This window comes from Neoarius graeffei, chromosome 24 (genome assembly GCF_027579695.1).
Source record: "Neoarius graeffei isolate fNeoGra1 chromosome 24, fNeoGra1.pri, whole genome shotgun sequence".
Classification (NCBI taxonomy): Eukaryota; Metazoa; Chordata; class Actinopteri; order Siluriformes; family Ariidae; genus Neoarius; species Neoarius graeffei.
The window spans coordinates 54,414,072-54,429,944 of NC_083592.1; the positions used below are offsets into that span (position 1 = coordinate 54,414,072).

At 42.3% G+C, this 15,873-nt stretch overlaps 1 protein-coding gene across 1 annotated transcript in view; it reads left to right on the top strand.

Moving 5' to 3' along the window:
- The first annotated feature begins 6,981 nt into the window (after positions 1-6,981).
- coq5 (coenzyme Q5, methyltransferase) overlaps positions 6,982-15,873 on the top strand; it is a 33,476-nt gene continuing 24,584 nt past the window's right edge. The window contains exon 1 of the mRNA XM_060906785.1: positions 6,982-7,189. Within this exon, the coding sequence (XP_060762768.1) occupies positions 6,994-7,189 (196 nt within the window). The 5' untranslated portion in view covers positions 6,982-6,993. The remainder of the gene's footprint in view (positions 7,190-15,873) is intronic.

Sequence of the window (15,873 nt, forward strand, 5' to 3'; positions counted from 1 at the left end):
CTGGTACTTGCATCCATATAGGCCACGCCTCCTTTATTGGGGCTGACAGGTACAGAGGCCACACCTCCTTCACTATACAGGGCAGACAGAAGGCCACGCCTCCTTCACAGGGGCTGACACTAATACTATTTTCACAGGGATTGACATACATCTAGGCCACACCTCCTTTACTGTCCAGGACAGATGCAAGACCATGCTTCCTTTTTGGGATTGACAGATCTATAGGCCACACCTCTTTCTGTGGGACTGAACCAGTTTTTATACTGTTACTGTAAACTATTTGATCACCACAAGTACAGTTTTATACAGGTTTGTTTGTTTGTTTGTTTGTTTGTTTGTTTGTTTGTGTATGTCTGTGTGTGTGTGTGTGTGTGTGTGTGTGTGTGTGTGTGTGTGTGTGTGTGTGTGTGCAGAAAGTGAATTGTGAACATGTGTCTTCCTGAATGCTTGTGAAATGACTCGCAGTCACAGTGTGAATGTCCAAACAAAGAGTGTATTGACGTGTCACGTGTGAGACATTTCTCTCCACGCAGCCAGTCCAGTCCATCAACTCATCAGCTCACACGTGGACACAAACACACACATTATTGTTGGTGTGTGTGTGTGTGCTGTGTATGCCGAGTTCCCGGTATGATCATCAGCCCGTCCAGTCCAGCATAATGAAGTCAACATTAAACCCCAAAAAAGTCAGCCTTTCTTGTACAATAAAATGATTCAGTACACGATTCCGATTCCCTCTGACCCCAAATATCGTGATGAAGCTCAGATGTCCACAGCATATCGTCATATTTCCTCCATCCATTCATGCATTTATCCAATCAGCCAATCATGTCGCAGCAGCTCAACACACAACACATGAAATCATACAGATCCAGGACCAGAGCCTCAGTTCATGATCACATCAGACATCAGAATGGGGAAGATCCAACGTCAGTGACTTTAACTCTGAAAAACGAGCTGATTTTTTCAGTATTTCAGCAAGTGCTGATCTGGGATTTTCTCTCCATCTGTATTTTTATATAATTATTTCTGCATGTGGTGAATAATAAAAAGTTAGTGTGTGACAGAAAAATCTTTCATCCATGCAGTAATGATAGGAGTCAGTACATCAGGACTCAGTAGTACTGACTGATTTCGAGTTTAGACGTTTCACACATTTACGAGTGATTTGTGGAAATGCAGATTCAGGAGGAAGCTTGATGAGTGATGCTGCTTGTCCTACAGAGCTCTTCGAACTTCAGATGGAGGGTTTGTTTGATAATGATGAATCCTGTAGCGCCACCTACTGATAGCAGGCTTTAAGGATTTAAGGTTGTTTCAGGGACCCATGAAGAAACTTGGCAGGAAAAATGCTAAAGAAGATATAACTCACTGACCACGGGTTAGTTCTCACCACTTCCCTTAACCAAAATTATCTCATTCATTCATTTATAAATAAGAAAGAAAGAAAGAAAGAAAGAAAGATAAACAAATAAAGAATTTCACTGTGCTGTAATGCAGATGTGACAAATGAAGGTTTCTTCTTATTCATTCGTTCTTTTGTTTGTTTATTTATTTGTTTGTTTATCAAAGGGCTGTAACTTGAAAACGGTTGATGGTAGACAGATTTTTACCATTATCATCTTATAGGAAGCGCCATATGAGCTTTCATTTGGCACCATGACCTTTGACCTTGAATGACTTTGAGATGTCAAACTCAAGGTCATAGATTTTTTTGTTTATTTATTTGTTATTCTTCTTAATTGTCCATATTATTCTTTTTGAGTTATTTAAAATAAAAATGTGAAAACAATTGTTTTTGAATCAACATTGTATTCTGTTACTCTTTCTTTCTTTCTTTCTTTCTTTCTTTCTTTCTTTCTTTTGTATATTGTGTTGTTCCCCAGTCTCCCCCCCAATCTTTTATTCTTTCATCTTTACAGATGAGGCAGTGTCTAGTCCAAGCACAGAGCTGTTAAAGTACTCAATCACTCTTACTTTTGATTGATTGATTGATTGATTGATTGATTGATTGATTGATTGATTGATTGATTGATTGGCAATTTTTCAGCAGAGAGGCCAAAATTATGAAATAATTAAGACTGCCATAACTTGTCAGCTCAGTGATCTTGCTAAAGTATAGACTCCAAGGCAAAATGGACTGAAAACCATATTTAAAAATCATCACCCCAGTTACAGCAATGTCGCTTCAGAGAAATCTTGGTTTGAATTTTAAGAAATCAAAATTCAGTTTTTTTTCCCTGACGTAATTCCATTACTGACTTTTCTTTCCTCATAAATGATTTTGCATTCAGAGTTAAAAATAGCCAATTTCTCTATGCTTTTTTAGGGTCAAAAGGTACCCCGTACAGTGTGACATTTTTATTTAATACCATTATCTTGAGCACTGCAACTAAAAAAGTTACCATTTTGCTGTGAATGTAACACCGTTACCGAAGAACTACCCTAATTCATTAATTATAATTTTGCACTGGAGCTGGAAACAAGACCAAAATTTGCTAACAACCCAAAGGAAGCTGGTTTCCCCATGATTCACACATTCACCTCAAAAGGCAATGGACGCAAACTTTCATTATTGTTTGTATTAAGTGACAGTAGGCAAAATTGGAGAAACCAGTAAAAGCGAGCTAGATTTTGAAATTTTCCAACCGAAAAATCCCACCCCTCCTCCCTTCAGCCCTCCTTCCAAAGCCACTCATTCAAAACACATGAACGCGCACCGCCTGACTACTACTGGAGGACAAGTCTACCAGAAAGAGTGCTGGGAGGAGGAGCTTAACTTATTCACATGTAAGAAAACACCTAACATTATCATAATGAATGTAAACAATGAGCATGACTATTGTTAGTCCTCACAGTTGTCAGCTAGCTTTGCGAAATGTCTGCAGTACGTCTGCCTCGCCTTGTAGACGACTCCGGTCACATGCAATGAGTGCACAGGCAGAGTGTGCACAGGTAGAAAGACACGTCAGCCATCTGATCATATCATTTGGACCGAACGCAATGATTGGACGGGCTTTTTCCAGCCCTGTGATTGCCACAGACAATCAAATGTTCACAGCATTTGATTTATCCAGTGCTGTTGCGATGTAAAAAGAATTTCAAGAAATATAAAAATATTTTGAAAATAAACTGCCGAGGCTAGCTTTAAAGTTTGTATACAAATGAAATATATGCATAACTTGGAACTTTAGGCCACGCCTCCTTCCTGAATCTGATGCTGGAGTCGAGACACTAAATGCTGTGGTGGGTGAGGAAGAAAGTGATTCAGCTTGGCCTTTTTTTTTTTTAAGCTCTGAATTTAGTCCATTTTTGGAGATGAAAGTCTTTCTTACAGCGTCAGAAACCACATCAATGCATCTAAACAATCTGACAAAGCCGACTGAGGTGTGTGTGACTGTGTGATGAAATGCTAAAGACCTTCAGACACGAAAGCCGTTTTAGCTGGTTAGGTCCATTTGTGGTAAGCGGATCATTTTCTAGCTGGTTTAATTTAATCAGGTGTGAAACCATTGAGTACGGTTCTCACTGCTGTGGGTTCCAGTACCATTATATCACTTTCAGGTGGTGTTCAAAAAGCCCTTAATGAAGGAACCGAACTCCCTCGCCCAGGTCCAGTTTTGGTTTCAGCTGAAAGGAAGCGTTTGTGGTCCTGATGAGACCTGATCCTGCTGAGGAGAAGAGAATCACAGTGTGTGAAACAACACCCTTCCCTCGGGTTTAAAGCCCTTTTACTCTGAATCTGCTCCAGCTGAAGCCTTTGTCAGACTGTAAGCTGAGACTATGGGACCTCCCTGACTCGGCTGTCTCACACTCAGGGAGCCATCTTCATCTCATATTCTTCACTACTTTACATTAAAGCTTCAGGAGTGTGAAGGACTCGCTCGCCGGCCTTTCAGTGCTGCCCACAGTGTGGGAACGGAAATGTGAAAAAAGAGCCTGGAGACCACATGGTGTTGTGATTACAAGGGGACAAAACACACTTTAAGATAAATAAGACGATACGGTGAATATGAATGAATATGAATGAATGAGTGAGATAGTCTGGTGTGAAAGTTAGTCCATTCAAGCTAAGACTTGTTAAAGAAAATAATTTTAGAGAAAAGACTGCATTAACAACTACCACTTTGCTACTTAATTAGAAACACCCACACATCCACCTGCTGTTCTGTTTGATGCAGTTCTCTAATCCACCGATCCCTCGACAGCAACACGATGCATCAAATCACACAGATACAAATCAAGAGCTTCAGTTAAAGTGCATATTCTGGACCAATTTCTTGGTTTTTTTTATATGAAAGTATGTCCCTTTACACACTCATCCAGAAGGGCAATTTTGCACAAGGCCATCTGTCGACAGCAGAAAAAAATAAAATAACAAAACGCGTCTGGAAAAATCCCAAGGGAGTCTGGAGCCAGATTCGTGACGTCACCTGCGGAAGCGCCAACAGGCTGTGAGAGCTTTGCACGGTTTCAGTGCACAGCCTGTGTAGACCAAGCGCTCCCATTTCTCTCTCATTGTCCGGTCTTTTGGGAAATGATGAGTACTAATCCCATCAAGACTGGTGTTGCTACACCCTCCTACGATACATCTGTTAACCATTTTAATAATTACGCGATAACGTTGACGAAATTTGCAGAAAACCACCAGGTCGTTTTCTTATAAACAAACCAGCGCTGACGTAGGATTCAGAAGGAGGCGTCCCGCAAATGATGTCACAAAAATCAATGTTTGCCGGGAAACCCAAATGCCAAGTTTTTTCAGAGGCGGACCAATTCGCCTCAAATGGCTTGATTTCAACTGAATTTTTCTGGTATTGCGCAAGGTAAAAAAATTGCAGAGAATGCAGAATGTGACAGATATTTGACCAAAGTTTAATATAAAATAGGAGAATTACATTGATCTTGCTCCTGAATTTACCCGTGATATGCACTTTAATGTTCACAATGTTCAAACATCAGAATGGGAAAAACTGTGATCTCAAAGTGTGACTTTCTTTCACTGTGGCATGGGTGTTGGTTTGAGTATTTCAGAAACTGCTGATCTCCTGGGGTTTTCACACACAACATTTTCTAGAGTTTACACAGAATGGTGTGAAAAACAAAAAACACTGGGTTGAGTGAGAGTTCTGTGGGTGGAAACAAACATCTTGTTGATAAGAGAGCGTCAGAGGAAAATGGCCAGATTGGTTCAAGTTTTTTGCCAGGAAGGATATCATAACTCATATAATCAGTCTTTACAGCCGTGGTGAGCAGAGAAACATCTAAGCATGCAACAGCAGAACAGAAGAACACATTGGGTTCCAGTCCTGCAGCCAAGAACAGGGATCTTAGAATCAGGAACAAATTCCTATTAAAGTGGCCGGGGAGTGTAGGTGAGCAGGACATTGCAATGTGGTGTACAATTTTGGGAAATTTTGTATTAGAAAATCCAGTACGGGCGGTATGGTGGTGTAGTGGTTAGCGCTGTTAGCCTCACAGCAAGAAGGTCCGGGTTTGAGCCCCGTGGCCAGCGAGGGCCTTTCTGTGTGGAGTTTGCATGTTCTCCCCGTGTCCGCGTGGGTTTCCTCCGGGTGCTCCGGTTTCCCCCACAGTCCAAAGACATGCAGGTTAGGTTAACTGGTGACTCTAAATTGAGCGTAGGTGTGAATGTGAATGGTTGTCTGTGTCTATGTGTCAGCCCTGTGATGACCTGGCGACTTGTCCAGGGTGTACCCCGCCTTTCACCCGTAGTCAGCTGGGATAGGCTCCAGCTTGCCTGCGACCCTGTAGAACAGGATAAAGCGGCTAGAGATAATGAGATGAGATGAAAATCCAGTACATGTACCTCATCTCATTATCTCTAGCCGCTTTATCCTTCTACAGGGTCACAGGCAAGCTGGAGCCCATCCCAGCTGACTACGGGCGAAAGGCGGGGTACACCCTGGACAAGTCGCCAGGTCATCACAGGGCTGACACATAGACACAGACAACCATTCACACTCACATTCACACCTACGCTCAATTTAGAGTCACCAGTTAACCTAACCTGCATGTCTTTGGACTGTGGGGGAAACCGGAGCACCCGGAGGAAACCCACGCGGACACGGGGAGAACATGCAAACTCCGCACAGAAAGGCCCTCGCCGGCCACGGGGCTCGAACCTGGACCTTCTTGCTGTGAGGCGACAGCGCTAACCACTACACCACCGTGCCGCCCCCAGTACATGTATGAAATCCCATAATGCACTACAACAGGTGTAGCCTCCATAAAGAATACCCTCAATGACCATTTGTTCTTTCGGGTTGTCTGAGTTTTGCAAATAAAATTTCCTGCAACATTTTTTTTATTTGCATGAATGATAACATTTTTCATATTTGTACAGAGTTTCATTTCGACACAAACTTGCTGTGTGATTTCTCAGTATTCACAACATGAGTCTTGCTGAATATTCACAATTTCATGTGTAGTTGTAATCTCAAACTATTTATAGATAAAGAACACATTTATAAAGTATTTTCCTGTTTGTTTACCTTCATTAATGAGTTTAAATGTTATTGTAATTCTTTAAACATTATGAAAAGGAGATGTGGCAAAATTATAGACATGAAATAAATATATAGTGGAATGTTATCAAGTTATTACATTTATTGTGAATACATTATATAAATATATAGGACATTTTGATTTATTGTGTCATTTAAAAACTTTAATTTAAAAGTATTATTTATTTACATATTTTCAATTTATTGTTTTATGCCGTATTTATTATTTCATGCTCATTTGGTTCATTCACTTTTGTTTTTTGTTTGCTTCGTCGACTTCTTCATATAACTATTTGTAATAAATAAAATAACACTGTCTTTTTGTGTTAAAGTCTAAATAAAAGCAGGAGAACGCTGCTCCGCTCCCAGTCCTTTAAACTCCACACGACCTGCAGCGGCGGGGAGAAGCGACGCTACACCGGAAATCGCCGGTCGCAGGTTTATGACGTGCCCGAAGCCCGCGGACAACATGGCGGCGTCCTTTCGGCTTCTCATGCGGAAAGCGGCTGGTTGTCCAGCTCGGAATGTGAAGTCCGTGTGTGGAGTTAAAAGTTTACTTTATTCAGCAGAAGTGTCGACATGCCGAAGCTACGCCACAGTTTCAGAGGGAAAAAGCGCCCATTTTGGTTTCGAGACGGTGACAGAAGAGGAGAAAACAGAAAGAGGTGTGTGAGAGAGAGGAGAGAGGAGTAGAGAGAGGAGCAGGGAGGTAGAGAGAGGAACAGGTAGAGAGAGGAGCAGGGAGGTAGAGAGAGGAACAGGGAGGTAGAGAGAGGAACAGGGAGGTAGAGAGAGGAGCAGGGAGGTAGAGAGAGGAGCAGGGAGGTAGAGAGAGGAGCAGGGAGGTAGAGAGAGGAGCAGGGAGGTAGAGAGAGGAACAGGTAGAGAGAGGAACAGGGAGGTAGAGAGATACAGGGAGGTAGAGAGAGGAGCAGGGAGGTAGAGAGAGGAGCAGGGAGGTAGAGAGAGGAACAGGTAGAGAGAGGAACAGGGAGGTAGAGAGAGGAACAGGTAGAGAGAGGAACAGGGAGGTAGAGAGAGGAGCAGGGAGGTAGAGAGAGGAACAGGGAGGTAGAGAGAGGAACAGGGAGGTAGAGAGAGGAACAGGGAGGTAGAGAGAGGAACAGGGAAGTAGAGAGAGGAACAGGGAAGTAGAGAGAGGAACAGGGAGGTAGAGAGAGGAGCAGGGAGGTAGAGAGAGGAACAGGGAGGTAGAGAGAGGAGCAGGGAGGTAGAGAGAGGAGCAGGGAGGTAGAGAGAGGAACAGGGAAGTAGAGAGAGGAACAGGGAAGTAGAGAGAGGAACAGGGAAGTAGAGAGAGGAACAGAGAGAGGAGCAGGGAGGTAGAGAGAGGAGCAGGGAGGTAGAGAGAGGAGCAGGGAGGTAGAGAGAGGAGCAGGGAGGTAGAGAGAGGAACAGGGAGGTAGAGAGAGGAGCAGGGAGGTAGAGAGAGGAACAGAGAGAGGAGCAGGGAGGTAGAGAGAGGAGCAGGGGGGGAGAGGGGACCGGGGAACAGGGGTAGGACCGGGGAGAGGTAGAGAGGAACAGGGAGAGAGAGAGGAGAACTGCATTACATCAGTTTCTTCACGGCATATTTACTGTACCCTCTTAGCGCAACATCAGAGAAAAAAACAAGGAGGTGAGAGACAGACAGAGAGAGAGAGAGAGAGTGCTTGTATTAAATTAAATGTTTAAATCTAAAATGTTTTTCATTCTGACTGCGCTTCCTTCTCTTATTCAACTTCAAATATTCATTTTTCTTTTATTCTGATAAATTGTTGCAAGATGTTTATTTATTTATTTATTTATTAAGAGACTCTGGGTGTTTACTCAGCAGATGTGTAAACAAATGAAAGTTGCAATTTCACTGTTTAATACATGAGCTCACCTTAATGTCCAGCTGTTTTTGGTTTAATGATCAGGGGAGACTTTTGTAGATCGTCTGATTCTTTGCAGGCAGCGTCACCTTCATCCTGCGTTACAGAGTCTTTACTCTACCCTCAGCACATCATCAGTTTCTCAGCTTGTCACACATACTGGCCTTCAGACTTCACTTTTACTGTCCTTTTTTTTTTTTTTTGCAGGGAGACATGGGACAAAAAAATACTGATCTTAATCCTACATGTTTAATATTTATTTATCATCAAAACTTGTACCATATGAACTGTATGAACACAGTGCTGGTACAGCGATAGAAAAATGCCTGTTTACCCAAAACCTGACTCAACAAAACAGTTCCATTCTCAAGAAGGAATGAAATAAGATTAATCCTCATGCAGGGACACGCCCACATTTTTCACAAACATTTTTAAACAATTTTATATTTGTAAACCAGACTTTAAAGGAACAGTCCACCGTATTTCCATAATGAAATATGCTCTTACCTGAATTGAGACAAGCTGCTCCGTACCTGTCCGAGCTTTGCGCGACCTCCCAGTCAGTCAGACGCAGTCAGACGCGCTGTCACTCCTGTTAGCAATGTAGCTAGGCTCAGCATGGCCAATGGTATTTTTTGGGGCTGTAGTTAGATGCGACCAAACTCTTCCGCGTTTTTCCTGTTTACATAGGTTTATATGAGCAGTGATATGAAACAAGTTCAGTTACACAAATTGAAACGTAGCGATTTTCTATGCTATGGAAAGTCCGCACTATAATGACAGGCGTACTAACACCTTCTGCGCGCTTCGACAGCGCATTGATATCTGAGCTCCGTATCAATGCGCTGCCGAAGCGCGCAGAAGGTGTTAGTACGCCTGTCATTATAGTGCGGACTTTCCATAGCATAGAAAATCGCTACGTTTCAATTTGTGTAACTGAACTTGTTTCATATCACTGCTCATATAAACCTATGTAAACAGGAAAAACGCGGAAGAGTTTGGTCGCATCTAACTACAGCCCCAAAAAATACCATTGGCCATACTGAGCCTAGCTACATTGCTAACAGGAGTGACAGCGCGTCTGACTGACTGGGAGGTCGCGCAAAGCTCAGACAGGTATGGAGCAGCTCGTCTCAATTCAGGTAAGAGCATATTTCATTATGGAAATACGGTGGACTGTTCCTTTAATTCCTAACAAATCCCCGATTCTCCAGCGTACATTACACCACAGAATGGCGGAGGAAGCGAAGTAGAAAATACAAGTTTTGGTTGATAAAATATTGAATTGCACAAACCTTATTGCAGTGTCCAGCTTCATGGCTCCAAAGAAAGTTGGTTACTCTCAGGGGCAACATGGAACTTCTGATGGAATCTAAAACCTGATTGGTTCAAATTAATTTATGCAAAAACAAACTGTCCCATGTCTCCCCCTTCACAAGTCTCCATGCTGTCCCCTACCTAACCTCTTTCTTCTTCTCACCTCTGTGTTGGGTCAATGTGGTTAGGTTGGCCTGATGGGACTAAGGGCCTTGACCAGGGGCCCAACAATGGCAGCTTGGAGGTGCTGGGGTTTGAACCCCTGACCTTTACCCAGAGCTTTAACCCATAGAGCCACCACTGTCCCAACTGTCATTATTATTAAAGCACTTATCTTCTTAATCACGACCATATTCCGAGTCAACTCACCTTTGTTTATGTAGTACATTTAAAGGAGAACTGAAGGCAATTTTTTTTAATTATCAAAATTCTATTTCTCTCATTTTATTAAATATCGGAATGTGTTTTTGATCGCTATTTTGTCACTGCTATAGCAAGTTATGAGTGTTTGAAATATGCTATGTAATATGTCATAGCAATGGCCGTAAACGAGATGCGTTGAGACCTGTGCGAGACATCGTAGGACGGAAGTAAAACGTACAGCGGAAATCAAAGTGACCGACATCTGCCAACGTTGTCAAAAGACGCGCGCGCCCTCTTTCGAATGCTGACGTAATCAAGCCGGAAGTTTTGTTTGTTTTGATAGCAATCAGGAAAGTTTGAAAAAAGTAGGCAGTAATCGTCATTTAAACTTGTTTTTGTGCAATACTTCGTTTGGAAAAGAGTTTTCAAAATGGCGGCACTGACACCTGGCTGACAATTCACGTTTCGAAGTCTTGCACAAGTCTTGTGAAGATCGCACGGATAAGCGACGCCTGCCGTGGACCAAACGAACTAAATTCAACACGGCTAAAAACCGAATAGGCCGATAAGTATAATATTTAATTGCAATTAGTTGCCAATACGAGTCACGATATAAGGTTACTAAAACCAAAAACGTAATTGAATAACATGTTAATTAAGAAATAAAGCAAGTTTAAAAATGACTTCAATTCCTTTTTAAAGTGTGTGTGTGTGTGTGTGTGTGTGTGTGTGTGTTAGAGCAAACACCAAAAAAATGTACAGAATGGGGTTCTCCGGGAGGACCGGGGCTGGGAAACTGTGTTCTGACCTCCAGCATGCAGTGATGAGCTGTACTTTAGATGTTTACGGTATTTTACTTTTCTGACGCTGCTGTCGGTGATCTGTATTGATTGATGAGTAAATGGAGAGAGACCTCTACAGGAGACACCATGTCGGTGAAATCAACTGGAATGAGAGTCACATGAGACACAAGTTAGTGTGCCTTTACAAGTTAGTTTTTCTGTGCCGTCCAATCACATTTGAATGTCAACAAGCGCCACAGGATAACTCTGCCCCCTATTGCAAAACAAGTAAAAGCCTCGTGGTGATGGCGGAAGGTGGGAGCGGTAGCAAGTGTGGTGAGACAAACTTGTGTGAGGAGGAACTGGTTTCCAAAAAAAAAATGCACGTCTGCTATTTGGAAGTACTTTGGATTCAGGAGGGATGACGTACTGCAAACTCGGGTACTTTGCAAGACGTAAAACAGTGGTGGCAGCTACCAAGGGGAACACGACGAATCTCCGTAAGCATCTACGACACAACCATAAACACCTGTACGAAGAGATCCAAGCTAGCGTTAGCAGCAAACAGTCCAATGATATGCCAAGTCCTTCAACATCTAAAATTACGAAGGTGACTACAGTTCAGCAGAGCTTTGCTAGTATAACCCCTTATGAGACACGTTCTAAACGCCACAAAGACATAACGGCAGGCATAGCGAGATACTTGGCGAAAGACATGATGCCAATGACAGCTGTTACCGGCAGTGGATTTGTGGACATGATTTCAATACTGGACCGACGGTATAAGGCCCAATCCCAATTCTAATTTCTACCCCTCCCCCTTCCCCTTGGCCCTTCCCCTTGAAACTGAGCTACAAGGGATAGGGCTTGAAATTCAACCCTTACGTATTGGGATAGCCCTTCAACGATCGCATACGTCATCGCGTACCTCCGTCAGCGTTTACGTTAGCAAAACGCGACCAAATGCGTCATTGGCTGCGACCAGCCGCTACAGTCAGAGCCAGAGGCAGAACCAGAAATCTCTGCTGGCAGGGTGTGATTTGTTAACTAACACCACTGAATGGGATATCTTTGGCGCTTCGTGCACCACATCCGACAGAATGAGGTGTCAGAACACTCATGTAAACAATAAAAGCGAGAGTAACAGAACAAAACGTACGCAGTCAAGCAACCGAAAACAATACTCACTCCCAAAGCTTTTTAGCAGCAGCTTGGATTTCAGAAATTGCTGCTCATTCTCAGCTCGAAAGCGAATCAAGCGGTGTGTTTCCTCTGGATAACAACTTAAAACACGTAAATAATGGAGAAAATACATTTATGACAATCTTTCGCCGCGGGAACCGCCATCTTTCTGAAATCCGCATGAAATCTCGCTGAAATCCGCATGGCATTGTGGGAAATCACTCAAACCCCTTCGTTCGGAGTCAGCTCCAGGAAAATCTCCGTTTGGAGGGGTACAGAAGCCCTACCCCTTCCCCTACCCCTCCGCGTTAACTGGGATTGGGATACCCCTACCCCCAGGGCTCGAAATTAACTTTTTTTCTTTGTGTCCCCCAGTGGTCCCGAATTCTGTGTTGTATTGTCCCGAATGGAAGCAATAGTGTCCCCATTTTTTCCTCTCTGAAATAACCAGTGGTTAATATTATCATATGAAGTTACTATTATATTTGTAACTATGTGATTTTGAACCCTTTATATCATTTTTACAATAAGTCACAAGACACAAGCGACACATGTCCTATACATCATCTACTTCAAAATTACAGTTATTGCATTTTCAGTTTATTAAACTTTGGCGATCTCACTGTATGAATAGATACCCGTTTATTTAAAGGGGCCAACTAGCTCATTCAGAAAATGTTTCAACTCCCTACATCTGCAGTACACTTTAGTTGAAAATAAGACCCCTTTTATGTTCATTTCATCTACTTATACCTTGAATATCTGTTGGCACTTATAAGGCCAACTTATCATTTTCACCATTATCGTTATCCATTTTTATGAACTTTCCGTTATCCATTTTTATGAACTTTCCGTTATCCATTTTATGAACTTTCGCTGCCGGGTGCAAATGTTAGCAACATCAGCATAGTAGCAGGTCCGAGCCTAGTTGTGCTGCTGACTGACTAAACTTTCTGAACTAGAAAGACACCAAGAAAACTCACTTATTCTGTTGAACGGTATCTTCCGTCAATATCATCCACATCATTCCTGTTGTATTTTATAACGTGTCTAACAGTGTTCATTAAGTTCATTCAGTTGCTCGCGTTGCCTGCAGACCAGGCGATGACACTTTGGATCCTGAAGGTCCCGGAGACGTTACGTCTGGGCTTTCAGTTTCTTCCCCGTGGTCGGTCCGCTTCAACCACTTCAGCATTTTTGTTCTGGCAAGAGTCGGCGCAGCGTGTGCGGTAGCAATTCCATTCCAAGTCCATATAATGCGGACACCGGCCGAAGATTCTCGAACAGAATGCGCTGCTCTGTAGCCTACGGATGCAGGTGCATCGAAAGTGTAGCTACTATGTATTTTTTGCTGTTAACGTTTTAAAATTGACAAATTAGGTGAATGTCTACGTATGTGTGACGGCTTTGTAAATAATATTAATGTAGAACTTTTTTTCTAGATCTATTTTTTTCCATTGTCCCGGGATTGTCCCAGATATGATAATTTTGTGTCCCGATGACATTTTTTATGGTCCCCGGGACATCGGGACACCGTTAGTTTCGAGCGCTGCCTACCCCTTCACGTGAACGTGCAAAATGGAGGGGAAGGGCCAAGGGGTTGGTCCAAGGGGCAAAATGGGATTCGGCCTAAAATTCCCTCACGGAATTATTTTTCTCAAGTCGCAATTCCAGACATGTACATCACGTGTCGAAAATCAGTTACACTTGAAGTAAGTGGAGCGGAGTACTATGCAAGTACTACAGACCTATGGCCAAGTCGCACCACAGAACCCTACTTGAGTTTCACAGTTCATTTTCTGACTGAAGAGTTCGAGCTGAAGACACGATGTCTAGAGACATTGTGTCTAGATGTTCCCTGAATATATTTCTGCTGCGCTCACAAAAATTAAGAGATTTAAAGATAATTGATGGACACCATTGCAGGTGTAGCCATGTTTTTCCAATAAAAAATAATGTTGGAATGGAAGCGATGCATTGGGTGGTTTTTTTTTTTTTTTTTTTTTTAAATGCTAGACAGGGTAGAACGGCGAGTAGAGGTAAGAAAAACATGTATTTAATTATCGTGATGCATATCGATATCGAGATATTCAGTCATGTTATCGAATATCGCATATTTTTCTGATATCGTGCAGCCCTATACCAATGTATTACTTATTTTTCTGTCCCCACTAACTGGAACAAATGAGGGATATTTTTACCCATGTTTAATATTTTCTGTCCCCTGTTTCTACAACTAGTGAGGGATTTGTCCCCCGTTTTCAAATTCCTAGGTTAGGCTCTGTGGAAAGACGTTTGGGTTCATGGTGTTCGCCTGGCTTCTAAAGTGCAAGGTCATGAACTGAACTGAGAACTACTGCAGGGGTTTCACTGCTCTAAACTAACAACAGAGAACTGGGTACAAACTAATCATGGCAGAACTGAGAGCTACAGACCTGCTGAGAGCTACGGAACTGAACCTACGAGCTTTGTCTTACAGAACAACTGTTTTACTTTGTGCTCGTCTGCACCACAGGCAAGACAGCACTAGTAAAAAAAATAAATAAATAAATAGAACATGTACACAAAACATGTAGCTTGGTATGAGAAAACAAAATATTCAGAAGTATCTATGAATAAAGGTAAAATACTGTTGCTGTCTTCAAAAAGGGATATAATATCAGTATAATTTTGCATGATTCAACAATACAATATATACAGACCTATACAATTTACCAATATATATGTATCCAACTATAACAGCGACCGTCTTCATTTTTGTCCCCCTCGCGGACGCGCGATCTGTCGCTGTTGTTGTTGGAGTCACGCTGGCTGCCGGTTTTGCCGAGATACGACAAACTCGTCCTTGTTTTCTTGGCGTTTTTGTCGGACTCTTGCCCCGAAGAAACAATCCTCTTCTTGGGAGCCATGTTTGTTGTGCCGCATTGAATTCTGGGAGATACATGGCAGAAACTGCCGAGGTAGTTGTCGGGTCCTCCCAGCGGGTATTAAAAGTGACGAAATCTTATATCGGAAAATGGCAACTGCCCTTATTTGGTTGTCGTCACCTTTCGTCGGTATTATGTAAATATTGCTCACCTTTGACCTGGAAAACACCGTCAGGTTCGCGCGGCGCAGGTTTGTTTATTTACAGCGCCGCTAGTTTGCTAAATTGAGAACCATTGAATCCCGAGCCTGATTTTTTTTTTTTTTTTTCTCATTCTGCAAAATTGCAGGTTGTTTAATTTTTCTTCTGCAATCCTGAAAATCATTCTGCAAAACGCAGACTGCAGACGGGTATTTCGAACACTGTCTCTGATTTCTCATCCGATTCCAGTTCTGATGGATGTTTTGGGTTGATCTTCCCTTGAGGAACAAAACTTGGTTGTTTGTTTTTTCTGTTCCTTGTCGTGGAGGTTGGTCCTCTCTCACATCGTCACGTTTCAGTTCTGTTTGATGTTTCGGTCGTCGTGGTTGTTTTGATGGCAGGCCAGATAAGCGACTGCGTCCTTGACGTTCTGGTTCGTTTTATTTTTCTTTTCCTATTACACTCTTCTTAGTTTAAGCAAATAAATCTTGTACATGATGCTGATACGGTTTATAAATGTAACAGCCTTTACAAAAACTCAAACACAAAAAGCTCGTTCTGATTTCCAGAGTTGACTCTGGATTTGATTCGAACTCTGACTCGATTCAGAGTCCAATTCTGGTTTTGATGTTGATTCATTACTCACTTTGAGAGTCTGACTCTGGTATTGAACCTGAATGTCATACTTTTAAAAAAAAAAGTATAATTTTGACAGTTTATTTATTCAGATTCTTTATGACCGAATGTAAGATTACAACTTG